Below are 26,165 nucleotides of genomic sequence, written 5' to 3' on the forward strand. Positions count from 1 at the left end.
CCTACAGAAGGCAAGGCTCTGAGTAATCAAGTTTTGCTGACATAAACATTTTAGTAAAATTGAGGAAGAAATTGGAATTTGTTGGTCATTTTTAACTGCACTGGAGAACTCTGTGTGCGTGTGTGCGGGGGGAGCGATGAGCTGGAGGCTGTAAATTTGCAGCTCAAGGTCTGCATTGTTATCAGCTGCCCTAGCCTGTCTTAGTCTGGAAGCACTGCTGAAACCTGTTTAGCGTCATAGCAACATACAAGGATCTACTGACAGATGGGGAATGGCGGCAGACTGAACCCAGTTATCTCCACATAGAAGGCTACAGTTCTACCACTGAGCTACTACTGCTCCCCAAGGTCTCATAAGGAACCTGAAAGCATCTAAGAATGCCTTGAAATAATGCCTTGTTTCACATAGGTCCATGGCTGAGTTTCTGAAAACCAAACTCAAAATCTAGTTTTCTGGGTGGTTGAATTAGAAAGGAAATTAAATTTCCAACTTCCCAGGGTCTCTTTTCTTAAAATTCAGATATCGGTTATGAAGGTTAGGAGTTCTAAAAATTGAAATAGGGACATGTCAACTGGTTCTGATGAAGCTGGTATCCAAAACTCCTAAATTCCTTAAGTATTTCTTGCCAGTACAGGCAGCCTTTCAATCCCTGCTTGAGGATGTCAGTCTTTCCTTGCCTGAGGAAACTAAAATGGCCTCCCCTGACGTAGTTGCCTTCCAAGGCATTGCTGATCTTCCTCAGGACCCACTCCATCACCTTTCCTTACTTTTAGAGCTATAAGCAGTTTCAGGTCCCAGCAGACTCCAAAGGGTAAAGTGTGACCAGTGAGAGAGTATGACACAAACCAAAAGATTTGCATGAGTTTGCCAATCTGTTAACAGAAACCAGAAGCACACATTTGGGAATAGAACTTACGGTGTGAGATCAACATGAAAGAAGCGTAAAATTGGATACCTGCTCTGCCAGGGGTCACAATAGAGGATCCTGGACGGACAGGAGAAAAATGTAGACCAAAGTTCAAGTTCACAAAAAAAGACCAGACTTACTTGTCTGACAGAGACTGGAAGAACCCCTAAGACTATGGTCCACTGACACCCTTCTAACTCAGAACTGAGCCACTCCTGAAGTTCACCTTTCAGCCAAAGATCAGACAGGCCTGTAAAACAAACAGCACACTTGAGGAATTGCTTCTTATGTATTTCCTCCCTTTTAGATTTGCTTCTTAGATACTTGTATCAACCAAGTATATGAGACCAAAAGGGCAACACCTGCCCAAAAGCACAGATGAGAAGGCAGGAAGGGACAAGAACAACTGGACAAATGGAAAGGGGAATCTGAGGTGGAAAGGGGGAGAGTGCTGATGCATTGTGGGGATTAAGACCAATGTCAGGAAGTAAGTTGTATATAAAGTTTTGAATGAGAAATTAATTTGCTCTACAAACTTCCTCCTAAAGCACAGTAAAAATGAATGAATGAATGAATGAATGACTCACTGGGGGTAAAATAATAATAGATGACTCACAGGAAAGATCTTGGGAAAGAGAAGGTTTTGTGTTGCTGGGATGTGAAGGAGGTAGTGTGGGCTGAAACATGGCGGTAGTGTGGGACGTAACTTCTCTCCGTTTCTCTCTGTGCCATCCTTGGTCTTTCTGTCCTTTTCCTTTCACTGTTCATCTCTGTCATATCCATCTCCCCTCATCTCATCTCATTTTCCATTTGGAACTTACTAAGTTTACCTGAAGTTCTATGATCAGTGGTAAGAGTAGACAAAAACACAGTATAAGTTTTTGTTTGGTACATTATTGTGAAATTATTATTGAAATTGATGAGCAGTTAGCTGTTTTATTTGGAAGAATAGCAAACTACTCTCAATGGGATCACATATATAAGTAAACAAACCAAACTCATTGCCTTTGAAACCAATAGGGTTTCCAAGGAGCAGCTAGTGGATTCAAACTGTCCAGCGTTTGGTTAGCAGCTGTAGCTCTTAACCACTTCACCCCCAGGGCTCAACATATATAAATAGGATCATAAAATATTTGGAGCCTTGGTGGCGCAGTTGTTAAGGCCTCAACTACTAACCAAAATGTTGGCAGTTCAAATCTCGAGTCCCTCCTTGGAAATCCTATGGGGACAGTTCTACTCTGTCCTGCAGGATTGCTATGAGTTGGATTGACTTGACAGCAATGGGTTTGGTTTTGGTTTGGTTATTTGGAGTCAAGGAGCCCTGGTGGCACAGTGGATAAAGTGCTTGGCTGCTAACCAAAAGGCTGGTTGTTCAAACTCACCAGCCCCTCTGCAGGGGAAAAGACCTGTCTACCTGCTTAAAAAAAAAAAAGATTAAAGCCTTGGAAACCCTATGGGGCGGTTCTATTCTGTCCTGTTGTGTTACTGTGAGTTGGAATCCATTCAATGGCAATGGATTTGGTTTGATTTGGAGTCAGTGAAGGACATAAAAATGACAAACTGAAGCTCAGAGAGTTTGGGGGCTAAGTATAGAGTTCCACAGGTTTGAAGTCTGAATACTGTTTGTCCGTAATAACTCAGTTCAGAGTCGCTTTCATGAGATAACTTCCTACAGTAAATATCTTCACCCTGGCTGTCCCCAAGGCCCTCCCCTGCACCCCACTTCGCTCTCTCAAGTGTGCCTTCTTTCTTTTTCCAGAGTACTTATCTCAGGGCATTGTAATTGTTTACTTAGCCTCTCCCTGACTAGACTATGAACTGAATTAGGCCAGGGACTGTGCCTTTTATCTGCATTCTTAGCACCTAGGATGACTGGAAGGAGCCCTGTCCTGGTGGTACAGTGGTTAAGCGTTCAAACACACAATCCTCTCAGCAAAAGAAAGATATGGTGGTCACTTCCATACAGATTACAGCCTTGGAAACCCTGTGGGGCTCTGTCCTACACGGGCGCTCTGAGTCGGAGTCCGCTCAAGGGCAGTGGGTTTGGTTTTGGGTTACCATGAGACTGGCACCAGAAAGGGCCTAGCAAGTAGTGGAACGAATGAACCCAATTTTTCCAGCTCTACTTTTGGAGCTGTTTCCTTAATAACCTTACTACTCCTAGAAGCAGTGTTTCTCATAATGTGTTCTATGGACCACGTGCTACAGTTATTTGAGATACTTTATTAAAAAAAAAAAAAAGTATATTTGCAGGTTTCATTTCAGCCCTAGAGATTAGAACTTCTGAGTGTAGGGCCTGGAAATCTTAAATAAGAACTTCATGTGATTCTAATGAAGACAAGATTTTGTTCCAAAACCCTTCTTCGAGTCATTTTTATGGAGTAGTGACTTGGAAGGTTGAGTAGATAGTCTGAAAGCAATTGCTGGAGGGCTGATTTTGAGAGACATTTCCCTCCCCTCCCATTTCCTCCCATCTGCTCCCCTCCCTTCTCCTTCGCTGTCCTGTCCTGTTTGGCCAGTTCAGTGTTGTACAGAGTGAACACTAGGGGGCAGCAGAGCACATGGGAATAAAAAACCCACCCCATTGCTTTGGAGTGGATTCCCACTCACAGGGACCCCATAGGACAGTGTAGAACTAAAAAAAAAAAAAAATTTTTTTTTTTTTTTAGAACTAGACAGCAATAAAATAGACTGGATGAAACCCTGGTGCAGAGTGGTTAAGCGCTAGGCTGCTAACCAAAATGTCAGCAATTTGAACCCACCAGCCTTTCCTAGGGAGAGTAGATTCCAAAAACCTGCTGCCATGGAGTTGATTCGAACACAGAGCAACCTTACGGCCCACGAAACCCTAATGGGGCACTTCTACTTTGTCTTATAGAGTTGGAATAGAATAGATGAGTCTTGTTTTTAATTGTTTGTTTTGTTAGAATGCGGGCATTAATACGTTTAAAATAGTTTAGTACGAAAGAAATGTCAAAGAAATAATGAGTAATATATCCGAATCCCCTTCATAATTTATCTTCTACTTTAAACCCATTGCCGTCGAGTCAATTCCAACGCATATCGACCCTATAGGACAGAGTAGAACTGCCCCATAGAGTTTCCAAGGAGCGCCTGGTGGATTCAGACTGTCAACCTTTTGATTAGCAGCTGTAGCACTTAACCACTACACCACCAGGGTTCCCATCTTCTACTTTAAGAGTCTTATTTTCAAGCAACATAATTTACATTACTGTGAAGTAAATGTTTAAATTCGAATGATTAAGTTCATTCGAAACCAAGAAAATAGTGTTTGGAGACAAAAAAAAAAAAATTTAAATCAAGGAAACAATCCCTACTGAAAATCTCTTTTTAGTGTATCACATGACTTCTGAAACCTGGTAAGCCAAAAAGTGAATTTTTTTTAATTGTACTTTAGGTGAAAGTTCACAGCTCAAGTTAATTTCTCATACAAAAATTTAATATATATATTGTTTTGTTACATTAGTTGCAATCCTCACAATGTGACAGCACACTCCCCCTTTCTACCCTGTGTTCCCTGTGTCCATTTGACTAGTTCCTTTCCCTTCCTACCTTCTCATTCTGCTTTTGTTTTACTTATTTTATTTTATTTTTATTGTACTTTAAGTGAAAGTTTACAAATCAAGTCAGTATCTCATACAAAAATTTACGTACACCTTGCTGTGTACTCCTAATTGCTCTCCCCCTAATGAGACAGCACACTCCTTGCCTCCACTCTCTCTTTTCGTGTCCATTCGACCAGCTTCTAACCCCCTCTGCCCTCGCATCTCCCCTCCAGACAGGAGATGCCAACATAGTCTCACATATCCACTTGATCCAAGAAGCTCATTCTTCGCCAGTATCATTTCCTATCCCATTGTCCAATCCTTGTCTGAAGAGTTGGCTTTGGGAATGGCTCCTGTCTTGGGCTAATGGAAGGTCTGGGGGCCATGACCACCAGGGTCCTTTTAGTCTCAGTCAGACCATTAAGGCTGGTATTTTTATGAGAATTCGGGGTCTGCATCCCACTACTCTCCTGCTCCCTCAGGGGTTCTCTGTTGTATTCTCTGTCAGGGCACTCATCGGTTGTAGCCGGGCACCATCTAGTTCTTCTGGTCTCAGGCTGATGTAGTCTCTGGTTTATGTGGCCCTTTCTATCTCTTGGGCTCAAAATTACCTTGTGTCTCTGGTGTTCTCCATTCTCCTCTGATCCAGGTGGGTTGAGACCAATTGATGCATCTTAGATGGCCACTTGCTGGCATTTAAGACCCCAGACGCCACTCTCCAAAGTGGGATGCAGAATGTTTTCTTAATAGATTTTATTATGTCAATTGACTTAGATGTCCCCTGAAACCATGGTCCCCGAACCCCTGCCCCCTTACGCTGGCCTTCGAAGCATTCAGTTTATTCAGGAAACTGCTTTGCTTTCAGTTTAGTCCATTTGTGCTGACCTCTCCTGTACTGTGTGTTGTGTTTCCCTTCACCTAAAATAGTTCTTATCTACTATCTAATTAGTGAATACACCTCTCCCTTCCTCCCTGCATCCCCCCTCTCGTAACCATCAAAGAATATTTTCTTCTTTGTTTAAACTATTTCTCAAGCTCTTATTATAGTGCCCTCATGCAATATTTGTCCTTTGGCAACTGACTAATTTCACTCAGCATAACGCCTTCCAGATTCCTCCAAGTTATGAAATGTTTCACAGATTCATCACTGTTCTTAATCTATGCGTAGTATTCCAATGTGTGAATATACCATGATTTATTTATCCATTCATCCATTGATGGGTACCTTGGTTGCTTCCATCTTTATGCTATTGTAAACGGTGCTGCAGTGAACATGGGTTTGCATGTATCTGTTCGTGTAAAGGCTGTTATTTCTCTAGGATATATTCCAAGGGGTGGGATTGGTGGATCGTATGGTAGTTCTATTTCTAGCTTTTTAAGGAGCACCGAATCGATTTCCAAAGTGGCTGTACCGTTTTACATTCCCACCAGCAGTGTAAAGGTGTTCCAGTCTCTCCACAACCTCTCCAACATTTATTATTTTGTGTTTTTTGGATTAATGCCAGCCTTGTTGGAGTGAGATAGAATCTTATTGTAGTTTTGATTTACATTTCTCTAATGGCTAATGATCATGAGCCTTTCCTCATGTATCTGTTAGCCACCTAAATGTCTTCTTTAGTGAAGTGCCTGTTCATATCTTTCACCCATTTTTTAATTGGGTTATTTGTCCTTTTGTAGTTGAGTTTTTGCAGTATCAAGTAGATTTTAGAGATCAGGTGCTGATTGGAAATGTCACAGCTAAAAACTTTTTCCCAGTCTGTAGGTAATCTTTTTACTCTTTTGGTGAAGTCTTTGGATGAGCATAGGTGTTTGATTTTTAGGAGCTCCCAGTTATCTAGTTTTTTCTTCTGCATTGCTAATAATGTTTTGTATGCTGTTTATGCCATGTATTAGGGTTCCTAAAGTTGTCACTATTTTTTCTTCCATTATCTTTATCGTTTTAGATTTTATATTTAAATCTCTGATGCATTTTGAGCTCGTTTTTGTGCATGGAGTGAGGTATGGGTATTGTTCCACTTTTTTGCAGATGGATATCCAGTTATGCCAGCACCATTTGTTAAAAAGACTGTCTTTTCCCCATTTAACTGACTTTGGGACCTTTATCGAATATCAATTGCTTGAATGTGGATGGATTTATGTCTGGATTCTCAATTCTGTTCCATTGGTCTATGTATCTGTTGTTATAAAAGTACCAGGCTGTTTTGACTACTGTGGTGGTATAATATGTTCTAAAATCAGGTAGAATAAGGCCTTCCACTTTGTTCTTCCTTTTCAGTAATGCTTTACTTATCCGGGGCCTCTTTCCCTTCCATACGAAGTTGGTGATTTGTTTCTCCATTTCATTAAAAAATGCCGTTGGAATTTGGATCATAATTGGATTAAATCTATAGACTGCTTTTGGTAGAATGGACATTTTTACAATGTTAAGCCTTCCTATCCATGAGCAAGGTGTGTTTTTCCACTTATGTAGGACTCTTCTGGTTTCTTGCCAGTAGTGTTTTGTAGTTTTCTTTGTATAAGTCTTTTACATCTCTGGTAATATTTATTCCTAGGTATTTTATCTTCTTGGGGGCTACTATAAATAGTATTGATTTGGTGATTTCCTCTTTGATGTTCTTTTTGTTGGTGTAGGGGAATCCAACTGATTTTTGTATGTTTATCTTGTATCCTGATACTCTGCTGAACTCTTCTATTAGTGCCAATAGTTTTCTTGAGGATTCTTTAGGGGTTTCTGTGTATAAGATTGTGTCATCTGCAAATAGAGATACTTTGACTTCTTCCTTGCCAATCTGGATGCCCTTTATTTCTTTATCTAGCCTAAATTGCTCTGGCTAGGACCTCCAGCACAATGTTGAATAAGAGTGGTGAAAAAGGGCATTCTTGTCTGGTTTCCAATCTAAAGGAAAATGCTTTCAGACTCTCTCTGTTTAGGATGATGTTGGCTGTTGGCTTTGTATAAATGCCCTTTATTATGTTGAGGAATTTTCCTTCTATTCCTATTTTGCTGAGAGTTTTTTTTTTTTTTATCATGAATGGGTGTTGAACTTTGTCAAATGCCTTTTCCACATCAATTGATAAAATCGTGTGGCTCTTGTCTTTTGTTTTATTTATATGACGGATTACATCAATTGTTTTTCTAATGTTGAACCATCCCTGCATACCTGATATGAATCCCACTTGGTTATGGTGAATTATTTTTTTGATATGTTGTTGAATTCTATTGGCCAGAATTTTGAGGGTTTTGCATCTAGGTTCATGGTGTCTTTACCTGGTTTTGGTATCAGGGATATGCTGGCTTCATAGAATGATTTTGGGAGTATTCCACCACCGAGTGATCTCCTTAGAAAGGCACCACAGGAACATTGAACCTTAGGCAGAAACACTGTCACCCTGCCCATGGGACAGCATGACCACTGCTCTCTTGACTCTGCTGTAGCTTCTGTGAAGAATCTCTAGCTCACCCTGTGCACTGGCATCACACCTTCAAGTTCTGAATGGGAGCACATGTTCATGCTTTAGACATTAGGATGAGAGATGCAGGAAGGGTTCATATTATATCATGGGCCCTGGTTTCCTCTCTCTTGGTATTCCTCACAAATGGGAAAGATATCCGAATATTGGGCATTCATATTAATACATGTCCCCAGTCAACACACTCTTTTCCGCATACTTATATTTAAAAAGTGCTTCTGTTTCTCTTCATGCAATAATTCTGTATATAACTCAAAAGATACTTCTTGCCTACAGGGTGGTAACTCAGTTCTCCCAGTTATTGCTTCTAGCTCCAGCTGCCTGGTTTCTGGTTAGCGTATGTTGCTCCTCTACTTCTGTTACAACCCTCTCTCAATATTCAGTAACTTATGTTGATGTCGTTCTTAGGTGCCATCAAGTCGGTTCTGACTCATAGCGACCCTATGTACCACAGAACGAAACCCTGCCAGGTCCTGCGCCATCCTCACAATCATCGTTATGCTTAAGCCCATTGTTGCAGCCACTGTGTCAATCCATCCCTTCAAGGGTCTTGCTCTTTTTCAGTGACCCTCTACTTTACAAAGCATGATGTCCTTCTCCAGAGACTGAGCCCTCCTGACAACACGTCCAAAGTATGTGAGACATAGTCTCACCATCCTTGCTTCTAAGGAGCATTCTGGTTATATTTCATCCAAGACAGATTTGTTCATTCTTTTGGCAGTCCATGGTGTATTCAACATTCTTTACCAACACCACAATGCAAAGGTGTCAGTTCTTCTTTGATCTTCCTTATTCATTGTCCAGGTTTCACATGCATATGATGCAATTGAAAATGGCTTGGGTCAGGCGCACCTTAATCTTCAAGATGATATTTTTGCTTTACAACACTTTAAAGAGGTCCTTTGCAGCAGATTTGCCCAATACAATGCTTCTTTTGATTTCTTGACTGCTGCTTCCATGGCTGTTGATTGTGGATCCAAGTAAAATAAAATCCTTGACAACTTCGATCTTTTCTCAGTTTATCATGATGTTGTTTATAAGTCCAGTTGTGAGGATTTTTGTTTTCTTTACGTTGAGGTGCAATCCATACTGAGGTACTTCAAGTCTTCTTCACTTTCAGCAAGCAAGGTTGTGTCATCTGCATAACTCAGGTTGTTAATGAGTCTTCCTCCAATCCCGATGCCCCGCTCTTCTTCATATAGTCCAGCTTCTCGTATTATTTGCTCAGGATATGGATTGAATAGGTATGGTAAGAGGATACAATCCTGATGCACACCTTTCCTTACTTTCGACCACACAGTATTCACTTGTTCTGCTTGAAGACTGCCTCTTGATCTATGTAAAGGTTGCTCATGAGCACAATTAAGGGTCCTGATATTCCCATCCTCCCCAATGTTATCCATAATTTGTTACGATCCACACAGTTGAATGCATTTGCATAGTCAATAAAACACAGGTAAACATCCTTCTAGTATTCTCTGCTTTTAGCAAGATCCATTTGACATTAGCAATGATATCCCTGGTTCCATGTCCTCTTCTGAATCAGTTTGAATTTTTGTCAATATACTCCTGTATCTGCTTTTGAATAATCTTCAGCAAAATTTTGCTTGCATGAGATATTAATGATATTGTTTCACAATTTCTGCATTCGGTTGGATCACTTTTCTTGGGAATAGGCATAAATATGGATCTCTTGCAGTCAGTTGGCCAGGAAGCTGTCTTCCATTTTTTTTTTTTTATTTCATTAATCAGAGCCCTCGTGGCATAGTGGTTAAGAGTTTGGTTGCTAACCAAATGATTGGCAGTTTGAATCCACCATCCACTCCTTGGAAACAGCTGCTCCTTGGAGCAGTTCTACTCTGTCCTATAGGGTTGCTATGAGTTTTAACCCACTTGACTGCCCCTAAGGAGAACAGTGCTTTAAATCAAACTTGTTTTATGTAATGAAAAGAAGTAAAAGTCAATAGAGTTACATAAATATTACATGCTATATATTTTATAACTGAACCAGTTTGGAAGTACATTATACAAGATTAAGCTGTTCTATATTTGTGTATTAATGCCTTTCAAATAGAGCTGAGGATATTTAGGGAAAAAACAGTTAAAGGTAAGAGGATGAAAGGAATATTTGCATCAGATAAGTCTTCTTGGCAGAATATCTGTTTCAGGTTCAGACCATGACGTCAAGGAAGAGATCTACTGCCTACCTTTCAAGTTATCACAATTAAGGCCTCCTGTTCTTACTCCTTCAGAAGTAGCTCAAAGCCTGTGTTCACTGGGTGGTGAGTCAGTAATATTGTTTTCATAGAAACATGTCCTCCTTCCCTCAACTGCAAATATCAGCTTGCAATGACACAAATAATAAAGAAATAAGTTGAAGTACTTTTAAAAAATGCCCTATTGTGTTCATTCACACTGTGCAGGGTTAATCTTTAAATGAAATGATTGCAGAAATACTGTCCAGTGATGTTTTCAAGGCCTTATTCAAATCAGTAAGCAGAGAATATGCTTCCAATTTGCTTTTATATCTTTTTCTACCCTTCTTGTAGCCCTGCATAAAGGAATTCTGTTGATTAAAAAGTATTTGGTTATTTTCTCTAAAACTAACCAGAGTATTAGCACACCACCACTCTTCTACACCTCATTTATTTATATTAGTAAGCTATTAATGTCTTGGCCAGCTGTATACAAAGTTACATTTGGAACAAGACACATCAAGGAGGAAGGATGGCTTCATTCCACAAGTCCCTGTCTACAAAATACAATGTCTGTAGATACAGGCATTATTGTTAATAATGTACTGTTTTGATTAATAAAACATTAATTAATTTAAAATAACTACTTATTTTGGAATAGCTTTTGTCCATGTGTATTTTCCTCAGTCAGTCAACATTAAAGGTACAATTACATTATGTGAAGTTTTTTTTTTTTTTCTTGTGGATTTTTTTTAAACATTAGAATGGAAGACTCAAAAATAGAAGGTTTATAGAATGATTGCTGTAGTTTGCTTCAGTGTTTGTTGGTGTTAAAGCAACATTATCAGTTAGTAGCAGGGCTGTGAATAATCTACAACTAATAAATTATAAAGGCAGAATAACATAGGCTATTACAGCTACGAATGTCCCTGGGTATTGTTGTACAGAATTTCATTTATTAGTGACAGGGTAATTGATGCTTACCTGGTTTTCACGATCTCCTCATGTAATTACAATCTTTTGAGGTATTATGTTCATTTTTCTTCAGCTATAAGCCCTTGACTTATTTTTTCACTCTTGGTTTTCTGGACATATTATAAACTATTTAAATGGCGGTCTTAGACATGATTCTTCAACATCGCATTTGTGTTTGAAAAAAGCAGAAATAAGCTAAGACAATTGCAAAAATCAACATTATTTTGAAGAAAACATTAAAGGCAACATATATGCTCTTTGACGCATAGGAAATTTTTATTCTGATTTCCATATTTGAAAGCTAAGACAGTTATATAGTACGTCAACAATAATTTTTCTTCAGCCTTCAGGCAGATATATTACTATTCTTTACATATTAAACAATTTGATGTTTCCATTGCCATCAAGTCAATTCTAACTCACAGCGACCCTATAGGACAGACTAGAACTGCCCCATAGGTTTTCCAAGGAGCAGCTGGTGGATTTGAACTGCTGACCTTTTGGTTAGCAGCCAAGTTACTAATCACTGTGCTAGCAGGGCTCCTTGATGTTTACTATTTACTTTTTATTTCCTAGTAACTCTTTACCCACATTACTTCAGCATCTAGCATGGTGCCTTGCACTTTTTAAGTCCTTAAAAAATTTCATAAACAAATGAATTATCTTTTTTTTTTTTTACTTTCAACCATCAAATAATGGTCTAAGTACTAGGTTTTGTTTTGTTTTGTTTTGTTTTGTTTTTGTTTTACATTTTATATCAATCTGCTACCTTTTTTTAAAAAAATTGGTTTTTTAAAATAGAAAAAAATAGTATCTTTGATTGGGGATAATCTAGCTTTAGCCAGCTGACTGGGTTTGTTTAACCCAATTATGGAAAGACATTTTTTATATTTAATGAAGAAAAGTATTAGAGCATATAAACTTTCATAAAACTGGGTATCCTTGACTAAAGTGGGTAATAGCTAGGGCATTACCTCAGAGATTTATGGTGAAGATTTTCAATGTCAAATTGTTTTAAAAGCATGTATTTTCTTTTATTTGGGGTAGAGGGAAGATTCTGGAACCAGGCTGCCTGTGTTTGAATCCCGACTCTGCCATCTAGAAGCTGTGAGCTTGGTTAACTCACTTACCCTTTGCGGATCTCAGTTGTTTACATATAAAATGGAGATGATAACATCACTTTTTCCTTGGGATGTTGTGTAATAATGACTAGGATGTAAAACAAACCTGTAGATTTTGGAGACTTAAGAGCTAATACACAAACCATTATCACACAAATATTGCCTTTTCCATATTTATAAATGACTCTGAACCAGCAATTTTATAAAGGTGTTTACTTAAACATGGCCAAAACACGTCTTTATAAGGTTGATTCTCTGAAGCCACGTAAGCTTGTTAAACAAAAGGACTGCTTGGCCATTGTACACAGTGTTGGAAAAATTATTTTCTAATTAGAAATTCGACCTCAGGAAGAGCCATAGGCTTTGTAGAAAGAGCCACTTGACTGATTAAGAAAATGATGTCGGGAATTCAAAAGTAAATCCTTCAGAGAGAAGCACCAACCCTCTTCATAACAGTAAGAGACAGAAGAAATCCAAATATACAAATGAAAGGTTATTTATATCTAGGTAAATAAAAAGACATTTGCACAAACTGCTTACATTCTATTCCTGTTACATGGGTTTTCAGAATTTACATTTTTTTCTTACTGCTAATTATTAATTGTGGAAATTATTAATGTAGAAACAAGCTCTGAAGCGGTTATGTGGCTTACCCAAGTCAACATCTACACTAAATACTGGAGCTAGAATATTTAAACCCATGTCTGTCTGTCTGTCTTCAAAGCCAATGCTTTAGATAACTGGTCAGAAAAACCAACAACGTTCTCAAGAATGAAAAGGCATGACTATCTTCCCAGGCGCCACATAACAACTGCCATTTATATTTTATTCTGTGTAAACATACACGTGGTGATGGTTGTGGTTATAAAGAGAAGCACTGTGTAATGCCAAGGGATAGCATTTTATCAGTTCCTAAGGAAGATGCCAAACTAAACAGTGTAGGCTACCATTCCTAAGAAAATTATATATAAGTTCCCTGTTTTAGCTCATCGTGGTTAAATTTACGAATCAGGCAAAATAAGCAGTCAGTCTCCCACCTGCCCTCTGTCTATCTTCTCCTTGTTCCTAGAAGCTCCCTTGCATCCTGGGCTGTGATCAACCCATTTGTCTTGCCCTTGTCCTTTCCCACCAGTAACACCAGCTGCTAAGCGAAAACTTTACTGAATGAATTATTCTTACGGAAGTATTAAGAATAAAAAATGATATCACTCTCAGATGGTTTCCATTCTGAGAAGGTACAAGAGAAATTTAAGGGAGCACTCAGAGAGAGGTACTCGAATAAAAAGAATAAAATGCAAAGAGTGATGTTTCAGAAAGATTTATTTAAGTGGAATGACTTTCTGGTATCTCAGTTAATACCAATTAGGTAACTGCTTTCTCTGCCTAGAGGAGACAATTTAATAAGTGATACAGAACCAACACAAACACACAAGTTCAAAGAAGCATGTCAGTTGATATGTTAGGAGAAGCCACAGTTCACAGCTAGAGCAGTAAGTTATAATGAGGTGATAGTACGACAGGACCTGAGTCTGAAAAGCCATATGGAACAGCTAAGAACTAAATAGACCCTTGATGATGGGAGAGTTTTGCTGGAGTAGGAGAAAAGAAGGGATTCCAGACTGCGTCATTTTGGATTCTTTGGGAAGCAGATAGTAAGACAAATTAGGGGTACAGTTGGCTTATTTGAGGATAACGCCTGTTACAGATAAGAGACGAGAAAGCAGGTCAGACAGGGAAAGCCTTCAGAGTACAACGCAGATGTGAACCTGTAAAACGAAAGGGAGGAGAAAACAGGATTGGACAGGGTAAGCCTAAGACTGATACATTTTTGGCAAAGCTGTCACCTCTGCTGGTCTCAGGAGTTTACCTGGTGGTATGACTCAAACCATTATTCTTGAGTCATTTTAGCCCCTGTTTTTTTTAAATATATCCTTCAGGGCAAAGTTATTGCATTAGTGCATTCAGAGTCACATTTGGGCAAGAGAGCACTAAGAGGTGCCCAAGTGGATCACCTGAGTTCCACACATATTCTTCCCTGCCTCCACTGTGTAACAGAAGCCCGGCTTCCTGCTTTGATAAGTTACTTTTCCCAATAAGGTGATTCCCCTTCTTGCTTTCTGGTTGCTGCACAGAAGGAATCCAAAGTTCCTAGTTGTGGTTATTTTTCAGAGGAACACCTGCTGTGTCCCCTGGCAAGAGTGTACCTCCTTTGGGATCTAGGATCTCTAACTGCGTAAGAGCCCAGAGATTAGAAATTTCTGGCAGGTCATTGGGAATGATGTTAGGTGGGGCCAGTCCTACATCCCCCCCTACCCGCTTGTTTCTCAGGCCCATGTATTCTTTCTATTGAGGTCATGGGGTTCTAGAGAAGTTTCTAATACAGTGTATATAGTGTATCATGGAGGATGATACCACATCTTCATAGAGTATTGTCTTAGAACTGGCACTTCAGCAACATTTTTGGCAGGCCATTCCAACACTCTGTCTGGACTGTACAGTGTTAATATAATTAGTTTATCCCAAGGCCATGGGCCCACTATCACATCTCTTTTATTGTGAGATGGGTTTTCTGATTGGATGCTATTATGAATTGAATTGTGGCCCTCCAAAATATGCATATCCTAGCCTCTGTACCTATGGACAAAATCTCATTTGGGAATAGTGTTTTTGTTTTGTAAAGGAAGTCATATCAGTATGGGGGATGTCCTAAACCTAATCATTTCTGAGTTATAAAAAGAGCATATTAGACACAGAAGAAAGTACACATGGGGATAAGATAGATGCTGAAACAGATCTTCCCCCAGAGACAACAGAGGAAGAGCACTCCCCTCGAGCTGGTGCCCTGAATTTGGATTTCTAGCCTCCTGAACTGTTAGAAAATAAATTTCTGTTCTTTAAAACCACTCACTTGTATTTATGTTACAGCAGCACTAGGAATCTAAGATATTATGTCATTGCCCTCAGATACCTTTTCATCCACCCTTCTGTTCTTTTGATTATATGTAATAATAGTATCCTCATTGGATGCTCATCTATTTTTCCCCTAAAGACCCCTTAATCTGAAACTCTGTGTGATCAAATATCCTTGGGTGCAACTCCAGCTTTTCTTTAATTCAATAATTAAAAACCCCTGACTTCTGGTAGTTAAGTGCTACCACATGTCCTCTATTGCTTGGGACACCATTATAACCACTGTTACAAACATGCAAAGTTCTATGACAAACTCTCTTACCATTGGCACTGGTCTAAAGAGAAGAGCCACAACTGAATTTAGTGACGCTTGTGCACCTCCCACCAGCTCATTCCTGATGGCCTTGATGAATGCTGTGTGCTCTCGTCTTTCTTGAGAAACAAATCTCTGGTTGGTTTTCTGACCCTACATAATATATCATATCTACTCTTGGATTCCTGCTTCCCTGAGGCTTTAATCCTTTCCTCCATCATATTTCATGACAATTTTTTTTAATTGATTTTTATTAAGCTTCAAGTGAACATTTACCATTCCAATCAGTCTGTCACATGTAGGTTTACATACGTCATACTCCCTTCTCCCACTTGCTCTCCCCCTATTGAGTCAGCCCTTTCAGTCTCTCGTTTCGTGCCAATTTTGCCATCTTCCCTCTCTCTCTATCTTCCCATCCCCCCTCCAGTCAAGAGTTGCCAACACACTCTCCAGTGTCCACCTAATTTAATTGGCTCACTCTTCATCAGCATCTCTCTCCCCTCCGCTGACCAGTCCTTTTCATGCCTGATGAGTTGTCTTCGGGGATGGTTCCTGTCCTGTGCCATCAGAAGTTCTGGGGAGCATTGTCTCTGGGATTCCTCTAGTCGCATTCATATCATTAGGTATGGTCTTTTTATAACAATTTGGGGTCTGTATCCCATTGGCCTCCTGCTCCCTCAGGAGTTGTCTGTTGTGCTCCCTAGCAGAGCAGACATCGATTGTGGCCGGGCACCAACTAGTTCTTCTGGTCTCAGGATAATGTAGGTCTCTGGTTCATGTGGCCCTTTCTGTCTCTTGGGTTCTTAGTTGTTGTGTGGCCTTGGTGTTCTTCCTTTGCCTTTGCTCCAGGTGGGTTGAGACCAATCGATGTATCTTAGATGGCTGCTTGTTGGCATTTAGGACCCCAGGCACCACAATTCAAAGTGGGATGCAGAATGTTTTCATAATAGAATTATTTTGCCCTTTGACTTAGAAGTCTCCTCAAACCATGTTCCCCAGACCCCAGCCCCTGCTCCGCTGACCTTTGAAGCTTTCATTTTATCCCAGAAACCTCTTTGCTTTTAGTCCAGTCCAGTTAGGCTGACCTTCCTTGTATTGTGTGTAGTCTTTCCCTTCACCCAAAGCAGTTCTTATCTACTGATTAATCAATAAAAAACCCTCTCCCTCCCTCCCTCCCTCCCCCCTTTGTAACCGCAAAAGTGTGTGTTCTTCTCCTTTTTTTCTATTTCTCAAGATCTTATAATAGTGGTCTTATACAATATTTGTCCTTTTGCCTCTGACTAATTTCACTCAGCATAATGTCTTCCAGATTTCTCCATGTTATGAAACGTTTCAGAGATTCTTCACTGTTCTTTATCAATGCGTAGTATTCCATTGTGTGAATATACCACAATTTATTTACCCATTCATCCGTTGACGGACATCTTGGTTGCTTCCAGCTTTTTGCTATTGTAAACAGAGCTGCAATAAACATGGGTGTGCATATGTCTGTTTGTGTGAAGGCTCTTGTATCTCTAGGGTATATTCCGAGGAGTGGGATTTCTGGGTTGTATGGTAGTTCTATTTCTAACTGTTTAAGATAACGCCAGATGGATTTCCAAAGTGGTTGTAGCATTTTACAATCCCACCAGCAGTGTATGAGAGTTCCAATCTCTCCGCAGCCTCTCCAACATTTATTATTTTGTGTTTTTTGGATTAATGCCAGTCTAGTTGGTGTGAGATGGAATCTCATCGTAGTTTTAATTTGCATTTCTCTGATGGCTAATGATCGGGAGCATTTTCTCATGTATCTGTTGGCTGCCTGAATATCTTCTTTAGTGAAATGTGTGTTCATATCCTTTGCCCACTTCTTGATTGGGTTGCTTGTCTTTTTGTGGTTGAGTTTTGACAGAATCACGTAGATTTTAGAGATCAGGTGCTGGTCTGAGATGTCATAGCTGAATATTCTTTCCCAGTCTGTAGGTGGTCTTTTGGTGAAGTCTTTAGATGAGCATAGGTGTTTGATTTTTAGGAGCTCCCAGTTATCTGGTTTCTCTTCATCATTTTTGGTAATGTTTTGTATTCTGTTTATGCCCTGTATTAGGGCTCCTAGGGTTGTCCCTATTTTTTCTTCCATGATCTTTATCGTTTTAGTCTTTATATTTAGGTCTTTGATCCACTTGGAGTTAGTTTTTGTGCATGGTGTGAGGTATGGGTCCTGTTTCATTCTTTTGCAAATGGATATCCAGTTATGCCAGCACCATTTGTTAAAAAGACTATCATTTCCCCAATTGATTGACACTGGTCCTTTGTCAAATATCAGCTGCTCATACGTGGATGGATTTATATCTGGGTTCTCAATTCTGTTCCATTGGTCTATGTGCCTGTTGTTGTACCAGTACCAGTCTGTTTTGACTACTGTAGCTGTATAATAGGTTCTGAAATCAGGTAGAGTGAGGCCTCCCACTTTCTTCTTCTTTCTCAGTAATGCTTTGCTTATCCGGGGCTTCTTTCCCTTCCATATGAAATTGGTGATTTGTTTCTCTATCCCCTTAAAATATGACATTGGAATTTGGATCGGAAGTGCATTATATGTATAGATGGCTTTTGGTAGAATAGACATTTTTACTATGTTAAGTCTTCCTATCCATGAGCAGGGTATGTTCTTCCACTTAAGTATGTCCTTTTGAATTTCTTGTAGCAGAGTTTTATAGTTTTCTTTGTATAGGTCTTTTACATCCTTGGTAAGATTTATTCCTAAGTATTTTATCTTCTTGGGGGCTACTGTGAATGGTATTGATTTGGTTATTTCCTCTTCGGTGTTCTTTTTGTTGATGTAGAGGAATCCAAGTGATTTTTGTATGTTTATTTTATAACCTGAGACTCTGCCAAACTCTTCTATTAGTTTCAGTAGTTTTCTGGAGGATTCCTTAGGGTTTTCCATGTATACGATCATGTCATCTGCAAATAGTGATAGCTTTACTTCCTCCTTGCCAATCTGGATACCCTTTATTTCTTTGTCTAGCCTAATTGCCCTGGCTAGGACTTCAAGTACGATGCTGAATAAGAGTGGTGATAAAGGGCATCCTTGTCTGGTTCCCGTTCTCAGGGGAAATGCTTTCAGGTTCTCTCCATTTAGAGTGATATTGGCTGTTGGTTTTGCATAGATGCCCTTTATTATGTTGAGGAATTTTGCTTCAATTCCTATTTTGGTAAGAGTTTTTATTATAAATGGGTGTTGAACTTTGTCAAATGCCTTTTCTGCATCTATTGATAAGATCATGTGGTTTTTATCTTTTGTTTTATTTATGTGATGGATTACATTAATGGTTTTTCTGATATTAAACCAGCCTTGCATACCTGGTATAAATCCCACTTGATCGTGGTGAATTATTTTTTTGATGTGTTGTTGGATTCTATTGGCTAGAATTTTGTTGAGGATTTTTGCATCTATGTTCATGAGGGATATAGGTCTAAAATTTTCTTTTTTTGTAATGTATTTACCTGGTTTTGGTATCAGGGAGATGGTAGCTTCATAGAATGAGTTGGGTAGTATTCCGTCTTGTTCTATGCTTTGAAATACCTTCAGTAGTAGTGGTGTTAAGTCTTCTCTGAAGGTTTGGTAGAACTCTGCAGTGAAGCCGTCTGGGCCAGGACTTTTTTTTGTTGGAAGTTTTTTGATTACCGTTTCAATCTCTTTTTTTGTTATGGGTCTATTTAGTTGTTCTACTTCTGAATGTGTTAGTTTAGGTAGGTAGTATTTTTCTAAGAATTTATCCATTTCTTCTAGGTTTTCAAATTTGTTAGAGTACAATTTTACATAGTAATCTGAAATGATTCTTTTAATTTCATTTGGCTCTGTTGTGATGTGGTCCTTCTCGTTTCTTATTTGGATTATTTGTTTCCTTTCCTGTTTTTCTTTAGTCAGTCTAGCCAATGGTTTATCAATTTTGTTAATTTTTTCAAAGAACCAGCTTTTGGCTTAGTTAATTCTTTCAATTGTTTTTCTGTTCTCTAATTCATTTTGTTCAGGTCTAATTTTTATTATTTGTTTTCTTCTGGTGCCTGATGGGTTCTTTCGTTGTTCTCTTTCTATTTGTTCAAGTTGTAGGGACAGTTCTCTGATTTTGTCTCTTTCTTCTTTTTGTATGTGTGCATTTATCAATATAAATTGGCCTCTGAGCACTGCTTTTGCTGTGTCCCAGAGGTTTTGATAGGAAGTATTTTCATTCTTGTTGCTTTCTAAGAATTTCCTTATTCCCTCCTTGATGTCTTCTATAACCCAGTCTTTTTTCAGGAGGGTATTGTTCATTTTCCAAGTATTTGATTTCTTTTCCCTAGTTTTTCTGTTATTGATTTCTAGCTTCATTGCCTTGTGGACTGAGAAGATGCTTTGTAATATTTCGATGTTTTGGATTCTACCAAGATTTGTTTTGCGACCTAATATGTGGTCTATTCTAGAGAATGTTCCATGTGCACTAGAAAAAAAAGTATATTTTGCAGCAGTTGGGTGGAGAGTTCTGTATAAGTCTATGAGGTCAAGTTGGTTGATTGTTGTAAGTAGGTCTTCCGTGTCTCTATTGAGCTTCTTACTGGATGTCCCGTCCTTCTCTGAAAGTGGTGTGTTGAAGTCCCCTACTATAAATGTGGAGGTGTGTATCTCGCTTTTCAATTCTGTTAAAATTTGATTTATGTATCTTGCAGCCCTGTCATTGGGTGCGTAAATATTTAATTGGTTATATCTTCCTGATCAATTGTCCCTTTTATCATTATATAGTGTCCTTCTTTATCCTTTGTGGCAGATTTAAGTCTAAAGTCTATTTTGTCAGAAATTAATATTGCTACTCCTCTTCTTTTTTGCTTATTGTTTGCTTGATATATTTTTTTCCATCCTTTGAGTTTTAGTTTGTTTGTGTCTCTAAGTCTAAGGTGTGTCTCTAAGTCTAAGGTGTGTCTCTTGTAGGCAGCATATAGATGGATCGTGTTTCTTTATCCAGTCCGTGACTCTCTGTCTCTTTACTGGTGCATTTAGTCCATTTACATTCAGCGTAATTATAGATAAATAAGTTTTTAGTGCTGTCATTTTGATGCCTTTTCATGTGTGTTGTTGGCCTTTTCATTTTTCCACACACTTTTTTGTGCTGAGACGTTTTTCTTAGTAGATTGTGAGATCCTCATTTTCATAATGTTTAACTTTATGTTTGTTGAGTCGTTACGTTTTTCTTGAGTTATGGAATTGATATTCCTTTTTGTGGTTACCTTATTATTTACCCCTATTTTTCTAAGTAAAAACCTAACTTGTATCGTTCTATATCGCCTTGTATCACTCTCCATCTGGCAGTTCAATGCCTCCTATATTTAGTCCCTCTTTTTGATTATTGTGATCGTTTATCTATTGATTTCCATGATTTCCTGTTATGTGTATTATTTTGTTTATTTATTTATTTTTTAGAATTAATCTTACTTTGTTTGTTTTTGCGCTTTCCCTATTTGAGTTGCGTTGATATCAGGACGTTCGGTTTTGTGACCTTGTATTGTGCTGGTACCTGATATTATTGGTCATCAGGCCAAACAATCTCCTTAAGCATTTCTTGCAGTCTTGGTTTAGTTTTTGCAAATTCTCTAAACTCATGTTTATCTGTAAATACCTTAATTTCTCCTTCATATTTCAGCGAGAGTTTTGCTGGATATATGATCCTTGGTTGGCAGTTTTTCTCCTTCAGTGCTCTGTATATGTCGTCCCATTCCCTTCTTGCTTGCATGGTTTCTGCTGAGTAGTCTGAACTTATTCTTATTGATTCTCCCTTGAAGGAAACCTTTCTTTTCTCCCTGGCTGCTTTTAAAATTTTCTGTTTGTCTTTGGTTTTGGCAAGTTTGATGAAAATATGTCTTGGTGTTTTTCTTTTTGGATCAATCTTAAATGGGGTTCGATGAGCATCTTGGATAGATATCCTTTCGTCTTTTATGATGTCAGGGAAGTTTTGTGTCAGGAGTTCTTCAACTATTTTCTCTGTGTTTTCTGTCCCCCCTCCCTGTTCTGGGACTCCAATCACTCGCAAGTTATGCTTCTTGATAGAGTCCCACATAATTCTTAGGGTTTCTTCATTTTTTTTAATTCTTTTATCTGATTTTTTTTCAGCTATGTTGGAGTTGATTCCCTGGTCCTCCAGAAGTCCCAGTCTACATTCTAATTGCTCGAGTCTGCTCCTCTGACTTTCTATTGCGTTGTCTAATTCTGTAATTTTATTGTTAATCTTTTGGATTTCTACATGCTGTCTCTCTATGGATTCTTGCAACTTATTAATTTTTCCACTATGTTCTTGAATAACCTTTTAGAGTTCTTCAACAGTTTTATCAGTGTGTTCCTTGGCTTTTTCTGCAGTTATCCTAATTTCATTTGTGATATCTTTAAGCATTCTGTAAATTAGTTTTTTATATTCTGTATCTGATAAGTCCAGGATTGTATCTTCATTTGGGAAAGATTTTGATTCTTTTGTTTGGGGGGTTGTAGAAGCTGTCATGGTCTGTTTCTTTATGTGGTTTGATATGGACTGCTGTCTCCGAGCCATCACTGGGAAACTAGATTTTCCAGGTAATCAGCTAAAAAAAAATGCAGTCAGATCCCTATCTGAATTCTCCTGGCTCAGGGTATTCGGATGTTAATGGAGCCGCCTGGGGAGGGTGGGGGAGGGATCAGAGAGCTAGGCGTGTAGCACCACAGAATATAGAGCTGATCCCTGCGTTCACGCTCCACCCCCGTCCGCCAGAATCCCGGCAGGACGGCTCCCCGGCTGGGACGCTACTCTCCCCGCTCCAAGATCAGTCACTTCCTCCCGGGGATTTCTCCCTCCGGTGTGCCACACTGCTCGCGCGAACTGAGTGGGCGTGGCCCTCATGAACAGCTGGGCCCGCCCCCGGGGTCTATTCAGGGGAATGCACTCACACCCTGCCGGCTCTCGCCAAGAACCCAGCCAGATGGCTCCCTGGCTGGGACGCTGCTCTCCCGGCTCCGAGACCAGTCACTTCCTCCCGGGGATTTCTCCCTCTGGTGTTCCGCATGGCTCGCGCGAACTGGGTGGACGTGGCCCTCACGAAAGTCTGGGCGCCCCCCCCGGGGTCGCTTTAGGGAAATATAGGTGATCCCCATGCTCACGCCTCACCCGCCTCCCGCCAAACTCCCGGCGGGACGGCTCCCCGGCTGGGACGCTGCTCTCCCCACTCCAAGATCAGTCACTGCCTCCTGGGTGTTTCTCCCACCGGCTGCGCCGCTACGCCACCCGCGCCAACCAGCTAGACTTCCTCCCGGGATGGGTTCGGGGAGGGTAGGGCTGGGCCCCTTGTCTGTGCCTTCTGCCCCCCTGGGCTCTGCCCCAGCCCGGGCTCCGAAGGTCACCTGCCTGGTACGCTGGCTCTTAGTTCTGAAAACAATCGCTGTCTGCCCGTATTTGTTCGTTCTCCGTCTCTAAGTCTGTGTTTGTTGTTCAGAGTTCGTAGATTGTTATATATGTGATCAATTCACTTGTTTTTCCGAGTCTTTGTTGCAAGAGGGATCCGCGGTAGCGTCCACCTAGTCCGCCATCTGGGCCCCGCCTCCTCATATTTCATGACAATTTATGCATTTCAACTTTGTTGTATATGGGATATTATTTTATCTAGGTTTCTAGGAGCCACCCTAAGAATGAGTTTGCATCGTTCTTTGGGGTCATATCCTGAGTATGTCCTCTGTCTCCAAGCTGTTTATCTAGTTTCATGTTTCAGCCCCCTGATCAAACATCTTCAACATCCAATCCCAGAGACATGGTACTCATCTGCCCCTGTTGGAATAAGATGGCTTATTCTTGTAGCTCCTTTAGGATATTTCTTCCTTCTGGGGCCCATCATCTCCCAGCTGGGTTATATTACAACTGAACCCTAGTTATTGGCCTGGCATCAAAGAGAGGCAACATTATGGACAGAATTGTATCTCCCTAAAAGGTATGTTAAAGTCTTAACCCTAGTACCCATGAATTTGCACTCGTCTGGAGTAGGGTTTTTAAAGGTGTTATCAGTTAACATGAGATCATACTAGAGTAGCCCACTCCACTCCCACTGCCGTCGAGTCGATTACGACTCATAGTGACCCTACAGGACAGAGTAGAACTGCCCCATACTACTAGAGTAGGGTGGGTCCTAATCCAATCTGAGTGGTGACCTCATAAAAGAGAAAAGGCACATAGAGATATGCAGAAGGAAGCTGGCCATGTGAAGAGATTGGGGTGATCCACAAGCCAAGGAACACCAAGGATTGCCAGCCATCACCAGTGATGGGAAGGAGTCATGCAATATATTCTCCCTCAGACTTCTGAAAAGGAACCAAGACAGCTGATATCCTGATTTTGAACTCCTAGCCTCCAGATGTTCCACAATAAAGTTCTGTTCTTATAAGCAACCCAGTTTGTGATATTTTGATACGGCAGCCCTAGGAAATAAAGACAGAAGGTGAGGGCAGATCCTGAGGGACATTCTAACTTTCTTGCTGAGGAGAGGCCTCCATAGTAGCTTCCCATAATAGGGGAAGGGTCACTCTTAAGAAGGGGTGGGTCATTAGGAACAAATCAAAAAAACACCATGGCAGGCCAAAGAGAGACAACAGAAGAAAGGATAAATCTTTATACTTTAGTACCTTTAGTAGCACTTTCTTGTTAATTTTTACAAGGGCCCCACATTTTTATTTTGCACTATACCTCCCAAATCACATAGCCAGTCTTGCAAGTAAGGAGTAGATAAAATTACTGCCAAATGCTGGACTAGGCTATTTCAGAGAGTTGAACTGAAAGAAATCACTCGTTTTTTTGAAAATTATGTATGTCTAAAAAATTGCAGAGCACAGAGAAATGTAATGTTTATTTTAGGACTTATTAATTATAATTATCAAAAGTAAGTTTCCTTTCATGATTCACACCTTGCACTACAGGGATTACTTGTGAGCAGTTTATAATGGGTCCACTCTATCGGCTGATTTCCTAAAGCATTTTAGGTGTTAAGTTTTCAGACATCTTGGAGATGGAAACCTATTAAAAGGTGATCTTTCAAATATGTAGTTATATGTGATTACCCCTTGCAAGGAAGAGTTTCACGAGTATAAAGAATGAGGTATTTAAATTCAATTTCTTCAATTGTTTAGATAATGTAATTTCTGGGCTGATGAAAGTTTGTAGTACATTTTCTTGTGATTAATTACCTAGTAGGGTTAGCCTACTTACAGAAATAATATATGAATTAAAGATAGAATAATATTCTAAGCTTGGAATTTCTTTTGATAATTAAAATGGAAAAAAGGATGCAAGGCGATATAATAAAAGTAGTAGTTCATATTAATTAATTAATTAATTTTCAGAACTGAAAATTATTCTTCCCTACCACCACCAGGGAGAGCAGAAATAGAGCAAGCATCGAACATCAGAACCATGAGCAGCAATTTATCCCACCCAGCTGTGGTGCAGCTTTGCTACGAGAACGTGAATGGATCTTGTATTAAATCTCCCTACTCCCCTGGATCCCAGGTGCTTCTGTATGCAGCCTTTGGCTCTGCGTCTGTGCTGACTGTGTTTGGAAACCTCCTGGTCATGACATCAGTCCAGCATTTCAAACAGCTGCACTCTCCAACCAACTTTTTGATCGCTTCTCTGGCCTGTGCTGACTTTTTGGTGGAAGTGACCGTGATGCCCTTCAGCATGGTCAGATCTGTGGAGAGCTGCTGGTACTTTGGAGCCCAATTTTGTACCCTTCACAGCTGTTGCGATGTGGCATTCTGCTACTCTTCTGTCTTCCACTTGTGCTTCATCTCCATCGACAGGTACATTGCTGTTACCGACCCTCTGGTCTATCCTACCAAGTTCACGGTGTCTGTGTCAGGAATATGCGTCGGCATCTCCTGGATCCTGCCAATTGTCTACAGCGGTGCCGTGTTCTACACAGGTGTGAATGATGATGGGATGGAGGAACTTGTAAGTGCCCTCAACTGTATAGATGGCTGTCAAATCGCTGTAAATCAAGACTGGGTTTTGGTAGATTTTCTGTTATTCTTCATACCTACTCTCGTTATGATAATTCTTTACAGTAAGATTTTTCTTATAGCCAAACAACAAGCTATAAAAATTGAAACTACTAGTAGCAAAGCTGAATCATCATCAGAGAGCTACAAAGCCAGAGTGGCCAAGAGAGAGAGAAAAGCTGCTAAAACTCTGGGGGTCACAGTGGTCACATTTATGATTTCATGGTTACCATATACAATTGATACATTAATTGATGCCTTTATGAGCTTCATAACCCCTGCCTACATTTATGAGATTTGTTGTTGGGGTGCTTATTATAATTCAGCCATGAATCCTTTGATTTATGCTTTATTTTATCCTTGGTTTAGGAAAGCTATAAAACTGATTTTAAGTGGAAAATTATTAAAGAATAGCTCATCAACCATTCGTTTATTCTGAGAATAAGTGTAAGCACAAAACTGAGATATTTCAGAATATTTTAAAAATTATGATAACATGATGAAAGACATGAATAAAGCCATTCAAAATAGGTAAAACATTATTTTTTAAATTACCAGCAAAAACAATCTTGTAAGGTACCTCCATTGAACCAGTATAAAGATATTTACTGCCCTCAGTAGTAAATGATAAAGTGTTTGTATATATTACCTGCCTCGGTTCATTATACACTTCCTTGCCTCATGCACCTGTTTCT

At 39.7% G+C, this 26,165-nt stretch overlaps 1 protein-coding gene across 1 annotated transcript; it reads left to right on the plus strand.

Annotated features, from left to right (window-relative positions):
- Positions 1–24,883: 24,883 nt before the first annotated feature.
- On the plus strand, positions 24,884–25,909 carry LOC126085640 (trace amine-associated receptor 8). Its single transcript, XM_049901237.1, has one exon. It carries the CDS (start codon positions 24,884–24,886, stop codon positions 25,907–25,909), a length of 1,026 nt encoding a protein of 341 aa, XP_049757194.1.
- Positions 25,910–26,165: the final 256 nt, after the last annotated feature.

Source organism: Elephas maximus, chromosome 1 (genome assembly GCF_024166365.1).
Source record: "Elephas maximus indicus isolate mEleMax1 chromosome 1, mEleMax1 primary haplotype, whole genome shotgun sequence".
Classification (NCBI taxonomy): Eukaryota; Metazoa; Chordata; class Mammalia; order Proboscidea; family Elephantidae; genus Elephas; species Elephas maximus.

Coding starts and splice junctions, on each gene's coding strand:
- LOC126085640 (XM_049901237.1), top strand. CDS start 24,884: ATGAGCAGCAATTTATCCCACCCAGCTGTGGTGCAGCTTTGCTACGAG.